At 47.3% G+C, this 12,470-nt stretch overlaps 1 protein-coding gene across 2 annotated transcripts in view; it reads left to right on the top strand.

Moving 5' to 3' along the window:
- The first annotated feature begins 1,606 nt into the window (after positions 1-1,606).
- FRMD3 (FERM domain containing 3) overlaps positions 1,607-12,470 on the top strand; it is a 302,421-nt gene continuing 291,557 nt past the window's right edge. For both annotated transcript variants that reach the window (XM_039250404.1, XM_039250403.1), the window contains exon 1: positions 1,607-1,932. In XM_039250404.1, coding sequence (XP_039106335.1) covers positions 1,786-1,932 — 147 coding nt within the window. In that variant the 5' untranslated portion in view covers positions 1,607-1,785. The remainder of the gene's footprint in view (positions 1,933-12,470) is intronic.

Below are 12,470 nucleotides of genomic sequence, written 5' to 3'. Positions count from 1 at the left end.
CTATCCCCTCGTGCTCTGTCTCTCTCTCAAAAATAAATAAACATTAAACAGATAAAAAAAAGATAAAAGCAATAATCAAGCTGTGACTGTTAAGTAAAATATACTCTATCCTTCTAGCTTGACAAATTATCACAATTTGGAGTTTCCAGAAGCAGATATGGAGACTGAGTTTGGCCATAGGGTATTTATTAGTGATCAACATGGGGAGGCAGCAAGAGCAGGCAGAAGAAGAAGTCCAACCTCAAAGCAGGTGCCATCAAATCACAGCCAACCCCAGGGGGTGTCCTAGAGCATATACAGCCCATCAGAGTGTGCCAAGGTTAGGCGAGATGGCTGGGCTTCCCCACCCCCCTCCCCACACCCTTGGGACAGGGAATGCCTTTGGACGAGGGGCATCTGTCAGCTGCAGCAGGAGGTGACAGCTGGGCAAAGTCCTTCTAACAAAGACTTGCTCCTGAATGTGCCTGCCCCAACATCCAACCTCTATCTACCTGCCTCCACAGATGTCCCTTGGCCACCCCTCGGACCTAAGGCCACACTTTAAGGGTGTGATGACCCCTGGGGAAGGCAGAGTAGCAGATCCCTCATCCCCAACACCCTGGAGGTGGGCAGGGAATTCCAGGGTCTCCATTACCCAGGAATCGGTCTAAAATGCAACCGGACACATTTTGATTCCTAAGCAACGGATCCGGGGAGGGGGTGGGTTGGGGGAAGGGTGGGGCGAGATGGAGAAAGATCCCTAAAGCGGGAGGAGCAGGATAGGGACCCTCTTGCTTAGGTCTAAGGTACCACCTACCAAAGATCACACGGACATGTTGAGAGTTATAAATGAGAAATTTCTTAAGAAAGGCTAGGATTAAAAAAAAAAAAGTGTGTTTTTTTAAAAAGTAAACTTCTACCCTCAACGCGGGATCGAACTCACCACCCAGAGATCAAGAGTAGTAAGCTCTACTGACTGAGCCAGCCAGGCGTCCTTGATTTTTTTTTTTTTTTTTTAAAGGGAGATGGACTTCCAGTTAACATTAAATAAGATAAAGGCTTTAAAAAATACCCACGAATATAGGCATTGTTACTATCAGTCATATTCCTGGGGTAGCCAACCAGGGCCTCATGCCACTTTCGGGGAGAGGGGGGGTTCGTCCTTGGTCCAAGAATCCTCTCCCATGGTGGAATCCTCCCTGCGGGTGTAGGTCAGGCTCGCCCTCCACCCCCCACCCGCAGTCAGGTCCCTGGGGGCGAGAAGAGCAGGGCGCTGCCGGGCGCGTGGGGGAGCCAGGGCAGGGATGAGCGTGACCACGAGCCAGAGCGATCGCGGCCAGGAGGGAGGAGGCGGCCGGGCCCAGCCTGACGCAGCGGCGGCGGCGGCGAAGCAGGCCACTGCCAGGGCACTGGGGCCACCAGCGCCAGCCGTCCCGGCCTCCTCCTCCCGCGGCTCCCCGCGCGTGGGGGGGAGTGCGTGGCGCGCCCGCCCGGGGTCGCGGGCGCGGGGCAGCCTCCGCACGCTAGCCGGGGCGGAGGGAGGCGCAGGAGCGCGCGCGACGGGCGGAGGCGGGGAAAGGAGCTGGAGAGGCAGAGGCGGAGGCGAGGGAGGGGAGGGAAGGAGGGACCCGCCCGCCGCGCCCCGGCCGCCGGGCATGTGTGGCCGCAGGCGCCCGTCGCCGCCGCTGTCCCGGGGCTGAGCCGCACCCGGGTGTCCGGGACGGTGCGTGCGCGAGTGTGTCTGTCCGCGCGGGCGAGCGCCACGCCGGCCCCGAGCCTCCCGCTCGCTCCCCCGGGCCGCGGTGCATGTTCGCCTCTTGCCACTGTGTGCCGAGAGGCAGGAGGACCATGAAAATGATCCACTTTCGGAGCTCCAGCATCAAATCGCTCAGCCAGGAGATGAAATGCACCATCCGGCTGCTGGACGACTCGGAGATCTCCTGCCACATCCAGGTGCGGGCTGCCCCTGACGAGGGCGCGGGGGGCCTGTGCGGGTGGGCGTGCGCCGGCAGGGACGAGGAACCCGCGCGGGGCCTGCTGGAAAGCCAGATTTCGCTTTCCCCGCCCTGTGAGGCTGGGAGCAGTACCCAGGGATGGGGCGCGTTATCCGCGCCAGGGCCCCTTGCCTGGCGTGCAAGCTGCGCGCACGTCTCGCTGCGCCTAGGCCGGGGGCGCCGGGCAGCTGCCCCCTGCGAGAGACTAGCCCCTCTGCCCCTTACCCCGCCAGAAAATGGGAGCTCAGAGAGCCGAGAGGGACACCTGCATGTCGCCTATTCTTTCCTCCCTTCCTCCACGTGGAGAAGGCATGCACCAGCTCGGGTTCCCTCATTTCTCTCGGGCTCCCAGGCTCCGAAGGTACCCTCAGTCCTAGGGAACCACTTTTACTTCCTGCTGCCCTCTTCCCGATGGCCTTTACCTCTCCGCGTGGGGCGGCGGGGAAGTTTCCCGGGAGTGAGAGCGGCTGGGCAGACCTAGGCTCCAGCCTTGAAGGATGGGGCGCGCGCTGCGCGGATTCCCCCCAGAGAATCATGAAACCCGTGTATTTCAGAGAAAGGAAAAGGGCGATGAGGCTCGCAGGGAGGGACCCTTTCAGGACCCGGGTCCGGGGACCCTTGGAGTATTGGTGGACAGTGCTCTTGCCCAAGTTGGAGAAGCAAGAGTTCTTTGGGCGAAGATAGCTTTCCTGGCAGCCTCATTCTCGGGTAGTAAGTGCTTTTGAGCTTGAGCTGCAAGGGTGTGTGTGCGCGCGCGCACACGCACGCACACACGGACAGTTTTGGTGAGCGTATATGTAGGCAAATGTGTGCCCTCTCCTTTGACCCACTAGGCGCGCGCAACCTGGAAAGGTCGTGTCAAGGCTCAGCATGATTAGCTTCTGACTTTTAAGTCTGTTGGCTTATTTATCTCTGGGATTTCTTCTTCTCTCCCACCTGAGAGTTGAGGCTCCAGCTGTGTTTTAAATACAGAGCACACTACCGAGTTCCGTTGGGAGATGAAGGGGGGCAGAGTGTCGCTCGGTGGCAAGAATAGGTTTCTGGGCTGTGTTAACCCCCAAATAAATGAATGAATGAAAGGGTTTTCCCGCTTATTTGTTTGTTTGCCGGTGGGAGTTCGTGACACAGAGACAATAGCAAGTAATTTGCAAGCTGACAGATGGACAAGTTTCAAGGCAGGAATGTGGTGCCCCATGATCTCCCAGGAGAGTAGGCTCCTAGTGAATTTTCTGGAGGATCTTGAATTTCATTCGGAGCTAAGCAGTGCTGCTAAACTTAATAATAAAAGGATTAGCAGGTTAGGCAGTTTTTTTTTCCTTCCACAGCATTGCACAGACACCTTTGCCATGTACTGTTTTGTGATCCAGAGATAGTTGTTCGAGCACTTTGCTTTAGGTCTTAGAAAGGATGCACAGAACTTTGAACCCACATTGAATATGTAAATAAGGAGGGACCAGCAGCAGGGAGGGGAGATGCTGAGCTCTCTCAGTCCTCCGTGTGCCCGGTCCTGTCCCTCTTGGAGTCGACACCACTGGGTTTTTATCTCCTTTGGGACTTAGTCTTCCTCAGAATAGATAAGTAGTCCCCAGAGGACATGTATTTGTTGCCTGGTGTCCTGGGAAACAATAAATTGTAGTGAGTCTAATAATAGTTTGGAAAGTTAGAGTTTGTATGGTTCACCCCATGCCAAAGCGGTTAACATGCTATATTCCAAAACGTTGATTTTGGAATTGCTTCAAAATCAAACGTTTCATTTTGTGGCACATCTTTTTTCTGCTCCTTCTGCCCGCCAAATGGTGATTATTATTTAACCAATCGAACCGAATTAAAGATCCTATATTGATAGCTTTGGACCTTCTGCCTTCCTAGACTTTTTTCAAACCCAGGAATTGAAGTTGCACTTCTGGATACAGGGTCACAAAAAACTTTCCATGGTTTAAAGTTAGAACAAAATGGTCTTTTGAAAAAAGAACTTTTGGAGTCATCAGTACATGCCCTGGGGAATCCATCCCATCTTCCTTCCTTCCTTGCCTTACCTCTCTGTTCCAGGGAATAACAAAGATAAAGATGGACTGTCACGTACATCCTCCCTCCATAATCTGCACAAAATATGAATTATGGAGGGTTTTTCCTTTCTTTCTTCCTTTCCCCTCCTTCTCCCCCCTCTTCCTCCTCCTTCTTCTTTTCTTCTTCTTCATCTTCTTCTTCTTCTTCTTCTTCACAAAACAACAGCTTTTAATTATTCTTTTCCAAATTAGATAATTGGAGTGCTTATTTGACAAGGAAAACTTCCAGAGAAACAACCTAATGGCCCAGTGTCAGCTACCTGGTATCTGTTCCAGGGGAGATGCTGAAAGTCACTTGCTCTGTCTCTTTCTGCAGAGTTTAGGACGTTGCCCCATCACATCATTAGGGTATGAATGTTTACGCCTGGGGAAGAGGAATTCCAAATGGACAGAGGGCAAAAGGAGAGTGCAGCACTAGACAGAGGCCTGGGGAGAGGAAGGAGCTGTCGAATACTCCCTACTAGGCTTTTCCAACTGAGCCAGTCCTTGAAGTCTGGATGGTGTAGAAGGACGTGAGTTAACTTTGACCTCTTTTATTCAGTCTTTGTTCTTCTAGAAGAGCGGAGTCCTAGCCATTTTCCCCATTCTATCCACTTTTTTTTTTTTTAAAGATGTTGGCATGGTTATGTATAACTCCTTCTAATGAACTTGTCATTTTTCTTTAAATTTTTTTCGTGTTTTATTTATTTCTGAGAGAGAGAGACAGCGTGAGCAGGGGAGGAGCAGAGAGAGAGGGAGACAGAATCTGAAACAGGCTCCAGGCTCTAAGCTAGCTGTGAGCACAGGGCCCGACGTGGGGCTTGAACCCACGAAGTGTGAGATCATGACCTGAGCCGAAGTCAGAAGCTTACCCGACTGAGCCACCCAGATGCCCCAAACTTGTCATTTTTCAATACAGACTTCAATTGAGTAAAATGTAGACTTTTTCACATTATATACTCTTTAGCAAAGCCTGGTAAACATGATCGATATTATTGGAATTGGCTGGGAACTTCTCTTTGTGTTTGAACAGAAATCCTAGCATAGTGCTTAACACATATTAGGCAACTCAGTAAACATTTATAAATGTAGGTTGAATAATTTCCTTTGTAGACTGTTACATCCACAGGGTAGGAACATTTTGTTGTGGTGGTTATTGTTCATGAAGGATTCCCCAATACCTGAAGGAGTACCTGGCATATAATTGTGTTCGATAAACTTGTTGATTTAATGAGTGCCCAGTATTTAATCTAGCTCATTACCTATCAGCATGACAGCAGCATGACAACATTGGATTGGGAGACACATGGTTTAATTATGTTACCAACCAGTTTGGTGGCACTGAGCAAGTCACTTGACAGTTGGAGTCAATGTTTCCTCTTTTGTAAAATAAGGGAGTGGGTTAGATGGCTGGTTCCAGTTTAATAAGTTTGGTTTAATCATTACCTAGACCAGTCGCATTGGAGTGGAACACTGTTAACAGAGTGGCTGGATACACTTTATCTCATGATTTCCTTATCTCCCTTTTATTGATGTTATTATGTTATTGAGTGCTGCCTCAATTTTGTAGATAATGGAAAAAGAGGCTTACAGAGATCAGGCAGTCTGGGTAACCTGGCGAGTGAGTAGATTAGACCCCAGGTGGTTGGACTAAAAATGCAGAGCTCTTCCTTCTCTGTAGCTGCCTCTTGAGACTTGAGAGTTAGGGTGCTTTGGGCTGCAAGTGAGCAAGTGGCCAAGTTGAAGTGGATTAAATAATAAGTACGCTAATGGTCTTCCGTAACGGGAAGTCCAGAGGGAGGCCAATGGCAGCGTTGTCCGGTGTTTCTGCATGGACCCAGATACTTTCTGTCTTTCCACTCTGTCGTCCTCAGCACATGAGCTCTGTTGCTTAGAGTGGTCATTATTATATGGTGGCCGTGGTAGTTGTGGATGTGAGTCAGGCACTATCATACCCACGATATAAGAGGTGGTACTTCCTCGTGCATTTCTTTTTATCACAGAAGAAGAATGTTCCTAGGGGCCCCCCGTCAGTCATCCTATCAGATCTCGTTGGCCAGGATTGGATCATACACCCGCATCCTAGCTGCAAAAGAGTCTAGGAACATGTGCGTCTGGTAGCTTCACTCTTCACTCTTTGTAGGGGGAGGTGGGCTTTGATATTATGGAAGCAATGGAGAGGTGTGTGCGTGCGTGCCTGTCTGTGGTTTGAGGTGGGGACAGCTGTTGTGTCTTTCAGAATAGGTCAGACTGAGCTGGAATCGTTGTTACAATAAAATCGTCAGGAGCGTTGAATGAGATGTTATCTAAGCCCTGGCTTACTATAGGCAACGTCTGTATGATCATATTCCAGAATAAGAAAAATTGTTGGATTGCTCTTTATTGTTTGTGTTGCTAAATAGCACTTCAGTCCTTACCAAACTGGTGGGTTCTGGGCAGCTCCGAGTCATCCAATATAGCGGGGGCATAGCTGGTCGAGCTCTAGTCTTGTTGACATGGCCAAATGGCCAGGAGGCTAAGAGCTTATGTTCTGGAGTACTACTTGCTTGGGTTGAAACTCTGGCTCGACCACTGCCTAACCGGGTGACTTTGGGCAAGTCACTTTACCAGTTTGGGTCTCAGTTTGCTCATCTGTAAAGTGGGGATAATAATGACAGAGACCTCATGGGCTTGTAATGCTTGGTACCTGGCCTGTAGTAAGAGCAGAAAAAATACTGATTATTCCCTTACTATTATGCGGAGGTATATTCGAGGTTATTCTAAGTCGTGGGGAGGCTTTAGCTTAGACTCCTTTAAGCCTAAATTCCATCATTTTATGATTGTGAAAGGCTTTAAGCAGGTCCCTGTGCCTCCTGTTACTCATCTGTGAAACCGGCACAATAATTCTTCATTGCCAGCCTCCATTGGGTTGTTGAGATGACGTATATGAGAGCATGTTGTAAAGGCTAAAACATCATCTGAATGCAGAATACTATTCTAATTAGTTTAGCGGGGTGGGGGGTGGGGAAGAGAGTAGTTTATCGCCCTTTGAGTTTCTTATCTGTTGGAACAGGAACTGGATGATCACATGCAAACATTCATATGTGCTGAATATCAGGCACCGTGATGATTGTGGTGGTGAAATGCCAGCCAGGGCCAATGCACAGCCACACCTCTTCTGGTAATTAAGGACACTCTACCACTTTTCTCTATCGAACTCATCTAGAATGCCATTCAGAGTCTGCTGAAAATCAGACACAAAAGGAAGAGAAGGAAGAGACTCTTTGTGAAATACCGTGGCCCTGCTCGGACGTTTTCAGGCCTCGATTATATGGGCCGGCTCTTTGTATTAAGTATGCTGTGAATAAAAAAGGAATGTTATTTCAATGGTCTACTAAGATCTTATCTCTTGACGTCCTCGAAGCAAAGCCAAAGTGTATTGACCGCAGAGAGAATGTAATACTGTTGGCTCCACATCATTTGGACAATATATCAGCTGGGTGCTTGTAACGACATCTCACAAATTCTAATTCAAACTGGCTTTAACCTTAAGGACACTTGCTGGCTCAGATACTCAGGAGTCTTGAGTTAAGGGCTTCATTCAAGGATCATCCTGCCTTCTGTTTTGTTTTTTTATTGTTTTTTAAATGTGTGTTTATTTATTTTGACAGACAGAGATAGCAAGCAGGGGAGAAGCAGAGAGATAGAGAGAGAGAGAGAGAGAGAGAGAGAATCCCAAGCAGGGTCTGCAATGCCAACGCAGAGGCTGATATGGGGCTTGAACTCACAAACTGCGAGATCATGACCTGAGGTGAAATCAAGAGTCAGGACGTTTAACCCCCGGGGCCACCCATGCGCCCCCATCCTGCCTTCTTTAAGGCTTTGTCCTCACACTGGCAGGGAATGGTTATGGTAGTGTCAGTTCTCACCTTCTCGTGGGACACCCTCCAGAGGCAGAGAGAAACGACTTCCAACTCAGCATTCCAAGCAGAAGTCCTGCAGCCACGCTGATCAGCCCTGAGTCACGTGCCCATCCCTGAGCCAGTGACTGTGGTCAGTGGGAGAGGATGTGCCTGTCAGCTTAAGGTGAGCAGAACCTGACCCAGGGCCTCAGCTGGAGTCAACTTCCCTCCCGCTGGTATCTGTATGGGTGGGGGTGGGTCAGTTCCTAAGTCAAGGCTCTCTGGGGAGGGAGGGAAGGAGGGGGGGAGAGGGCCGCTAGGAAGATAACCCACAATACCCACACTAGGTATTTTGGCTGGGTCTGCGATTCTCAAATTGTACTCTGGGGACCCCTGGACGTCCCTTAGATCCTTTCAGGGGGTCTTCGAGGTTCAAACTATTTTCAGAGTAATTACTAAAGTGTCATTTGCCTTTCTTGGGGGAATGGTTTTATTGAGATATAATTCACATACCATAAAAACTACCTACTTGAAGTATCCGGTTTTAATATCATCACAGAACTGTGCAACTGTCTCCACAATCAATTTTGAAACCTTTTCACCCTCCCCAGAAGAAACCCAGTGCCTTTTAGCAGTGATGCCCTCATTTCCCCTGAACCTGTCCAGCCCTAGGAAACCACTCATCTGCTTTCTTTCTCTGTAGATTTGTCTCTTGAGGACATTTGATAATAAAACGGAATCATACAATATGTGGGCTTTTGTGCCTGGCTTCTGAGCATGTTTTCAAGGTTCATCCATGTTGTAACACATATCACTACTTCTTCCCTTTTTATTGCTGCATAATATTCCAGTGTGTGGATAGACCACATTTTATCAGTTCATCAGCTGGTGAAAATTTGGGCTATTTCCACTTTTTGGCCATGAGGAGTAATGTTGCAGTGAACATTACTAGCAACATTTCTGTCTGGACACACCTTCATTTCTTTTGGGTGTATGCCTGGGATTGAAATTACTGGGTCTAGAAGACTGCCAAACTGTTTTCTCAAGGGGCCACACCATTTTACATCCCCGTGAGGAGTGTACAATGGTTTCGGGGCACCTGGGTGGCTCAGTGGGCTAAGCATCTGACTTTGGCTCAGATCATGATCTCAGAGTTCGTGGGTTCAAGCCCCACATTGGGCTCTGTGCTGACAGCTCAGAGCCTGGAGCCTGTCTTTGGATTCTGTATCTCCCTCTCTCTCTGACCCTCCCCTGCTCACACTATTTCTCTCTCTCTCAAAAATAAATAAAAACGTTAAAAAAAATAAAGGAGTGTACAAGGGTTTCAATTTCTCCACATCTTTGCCAACATTTGTTATTACTTGCCTGTTTGATCATAACCACCTTAGTGGGTGTGAAGTCGTATTCTTACTGTGGTTTTCATTTGCATGTCCTTGATGGCTAATGATGTTGAGCTCTTTTCATGTGCCCATGGGCCACGTGTATATCTTTTTTGGAGAACTGTCTATTTGGATTCTTTGCCCATTTTTAAGTTGGATTGTTTTTTTTTTTTTTTTACAAATAGTTTATTGTCAAATTAGTTTCCACATAACACCCAGTGCTCATCCCCACAAGTGCCCTCCTCCATGCCCATCCCCCCCTCCCCATCCATCAGTCCTCAGTTTTTGTCAGCATTCAAGAGTCTCTCATGGTTTGCTTCTCTCCCTTTCCCCCACCATTTCCCCCCTTCTTCTCCCCCTTGTTCCTCAGTTATGTTCCTTCTAATCCTCCTATACATGCAAACATATGATATTTGTCCTTCTCTGCCTGACTTATTTCGCTCAGCATAACACCCTCAAGGTCCATCCATGTTGCTACACATGGCCAGATTTCACTGTTTCTCATTGCCATGGAGTATTCCATGGTATAGATAAACCACATCTTCTTGATCCGTTCATCTGTTGAAAGTGGATTGTCTTATTATAGAGTTGTAAGGATTCTTTATATATTCTGGATACATATATAATACATGACTTGCAAATATTTTTCCTGTTCTGTGGGTTGTCTTTATTTATTTCTTTTTCTTTTTCTTTTTGTGGGGGGAGGGGCAAAAGGACAGAGAGAGAGAATCTTTTTTTTTTTAATGTTTACTTCTGAGAGAGAGATGGAGCACGAGTGGGGGAGGGGCAGAGAGAGAAGGAGACAGAGAATCCAAAGCAGGCTCCAGGCTCTGAGCCTTCAGCACAGAGCCCAAGGTGGTGCTCAAACTCACAGAGGGCAAGTTCATGACCTGAGCTGAGGTCAGACACTTAACCGACTGAGCCACCCAGGTGCCGCAAGACAGAGAGAATCTTAAGTAGGCTCTCTACTCAGTGCAGAGCCTGATGCAGGGCTTGATGCCATGATCCTAGGGTCATGACCTGATCCAAAATCAGGAGTCGAATTCTTAACTGACTGACCCACCTGGGTGCCTCAAAAGAATTTACTTTCAGCTGTTTTTCAATTTTGATGAACTCCGAAATTTTTTTTTTCCTTTTGTTGCTTGTATTTTTGATGTCATAGCTAGGAAACTATTGCATAATCCAAGGTCATGAAGACTCATGCCTATGTTTTTTAAAGTAGTTTTATAGTTTTACATTTCGGTTTGTGATTTATTATTGTATTAACATAATTTATACATGACAAAATTTACCAGTTTAAGGTGTACATTTCGGGGGCACCTGGGTGGCTCAGTCAGTTAAGCGTCCAACTTCGGTTCAGGTCATGATCTCAAGGTTCGTGGGTTCAAGCCCCGCGTCAGGCTCTGTGCTGACAGCCAGCTCAGAGCCTGGAGCCTGCTTCATATTCTGTGTCTCCTTCTCTCTCTGACCCTCCCCTGCTCACTCTGTCTCTCACTCTCAGAAATAAATAAAACATTAAAAATTAAAAAAAATAAAGTATACATTTCAGTGGATTTTAGTGTATTCAAAAGGTTGTACAGTCATGACTACTGCCTGTTTCCAGAAGACTCTCATCATCCCCCAAATAAACCTGTACCCATTGACAGCCTAAGAGCGTTCTGATTCCCATTCCGCTGTACGGAGAGAGGGTTTTCCCCCATACGTCTAGCAATTCTCTGACTCCATCTACACATCCAATTCAACTCCATTTTGACACTGTCTACCTGGAGATAACATCCTACAGGCTCAGTCCCGTAAGACTGCCCCCAGTTCAGAGACCAGTCACGAGTCCAGGCTGTCACCGAGGCTTCTGACTGACTGGCTATAGATCAGAGGTTCCCACGACCTCCTCTAGTTTGATTAATTTGCTGGAGTTGCTCCCAGGACTCAGAGAAACATTCTACTTACCAGGTCACTAGTCTATTAGAAAAGGATGTAAGAGCCAGATGCCAGATGGAAGAGATGCACAGAGCAAGGTGCAGGGGGAAGGGTGATGAGCTTGCATACCCTCTCCAAGGAGGACCGATCTCCTGGAAGCTCTTGGAATTCTGTCCTTTTAGGTTTCTATGGAGGCTTCATTACATAGGCATGATTGATTATATCATTGGTCATTGGTGGTTGAACTCAATATCCAGCTCCTCTCCCCTCCCTGGAGGTCTGGGCGGTGGAATTGCAGGGTCCGGCCCTCTCTAAACACAGGGCCTGTTCTCCTGGCAACCAGTCCCCATCCACTGGGGATTTCCAAAAGTCACCTCATTAACATAACAGAAGACACATTTATTGCTCACGTCACTTAGAAAATTACAAGAGTTTTAGGAGCTCTGTGCCAGAAATGAGGACAAAGACAAAATATATATTTCTTATTATAATTCACAGCAGCACACAGCTGCTCCTCATCTTTGATCCAGTTGGAGTTAACTTTTGTAGAGGGTATAAAGTCGGGGTCCAACTTTATTCTTGTGCATGTGAATATTTACTATCCCAGCACCACTGTTTGAAAGAACGATTTTCTTCCTCATTGAATCATCTTATCATCCTTGCTGAGATGTCGTTTGCTTTTTCCACTCTCGGTCTCTCACAAGGGTGCAGTGGAGTTTCCTAGAGGCTGTATGATATGTGATACGGAAACACATTAAATGCAGAAGCAGATGTGAGAATCCAGCTGTCTTCTCTTGAGCCCGACATTACAGATACCCGCAAAAATGTAAACCGATGCTACTTTCCCTATTAGTTTAGTTATTTTGTAAATACAAGTTCTTTTTCATAAAATGTGCAACTTTCGTTAATGTGCGGTGGGTTTATTATTCTTGCATGAATTAAAAAATTGGCTATTCAGGAAGATTCTCAGGAAATTGTTATATCCAACCCAAATACAAATTTTAGGGATCCTTCACAGTGTAAGGGAGTTTCAAGACCAAGAAGCCTAACGTTTTTGTGACTCTGGTCACAGCTATAGGTTCTAGTGACTCTGAATTAACTGAACTTCTTGAAATATTTAAAAAAACAAAAACAAATAAAACAAAATGGAACTCCCAGTGTATCTTTGGCCTCCAGAAGATTTCCGACAAGTTACAGGTATTTGAAATGATGGCAACTGAATAAAAATCACCCAGTGTATACATGGAAAATATGTGCATGTGTATTTGGAATTCT

Source organism: Hyaena hyaena, unplaced genomic scaffold, assembly GCF_003009895.1.
Source record: "Hyaena hyaena isolate Hyena2069 unplaced genomic scaffold, ASM300989v1 scaffold_369, whole genome shotgun sequence".
NCBI lineage: Eukaryota > Metazoa > Chordata > Mammalia > Carnivora > Hyaenidae > Hyaena > Hyaena hyaena.
The sequence above is the reverse complement of the archived record's forward strand: the minus strand, read 5'-3'. Positions and strand labels throughout refer to the sequence as shown.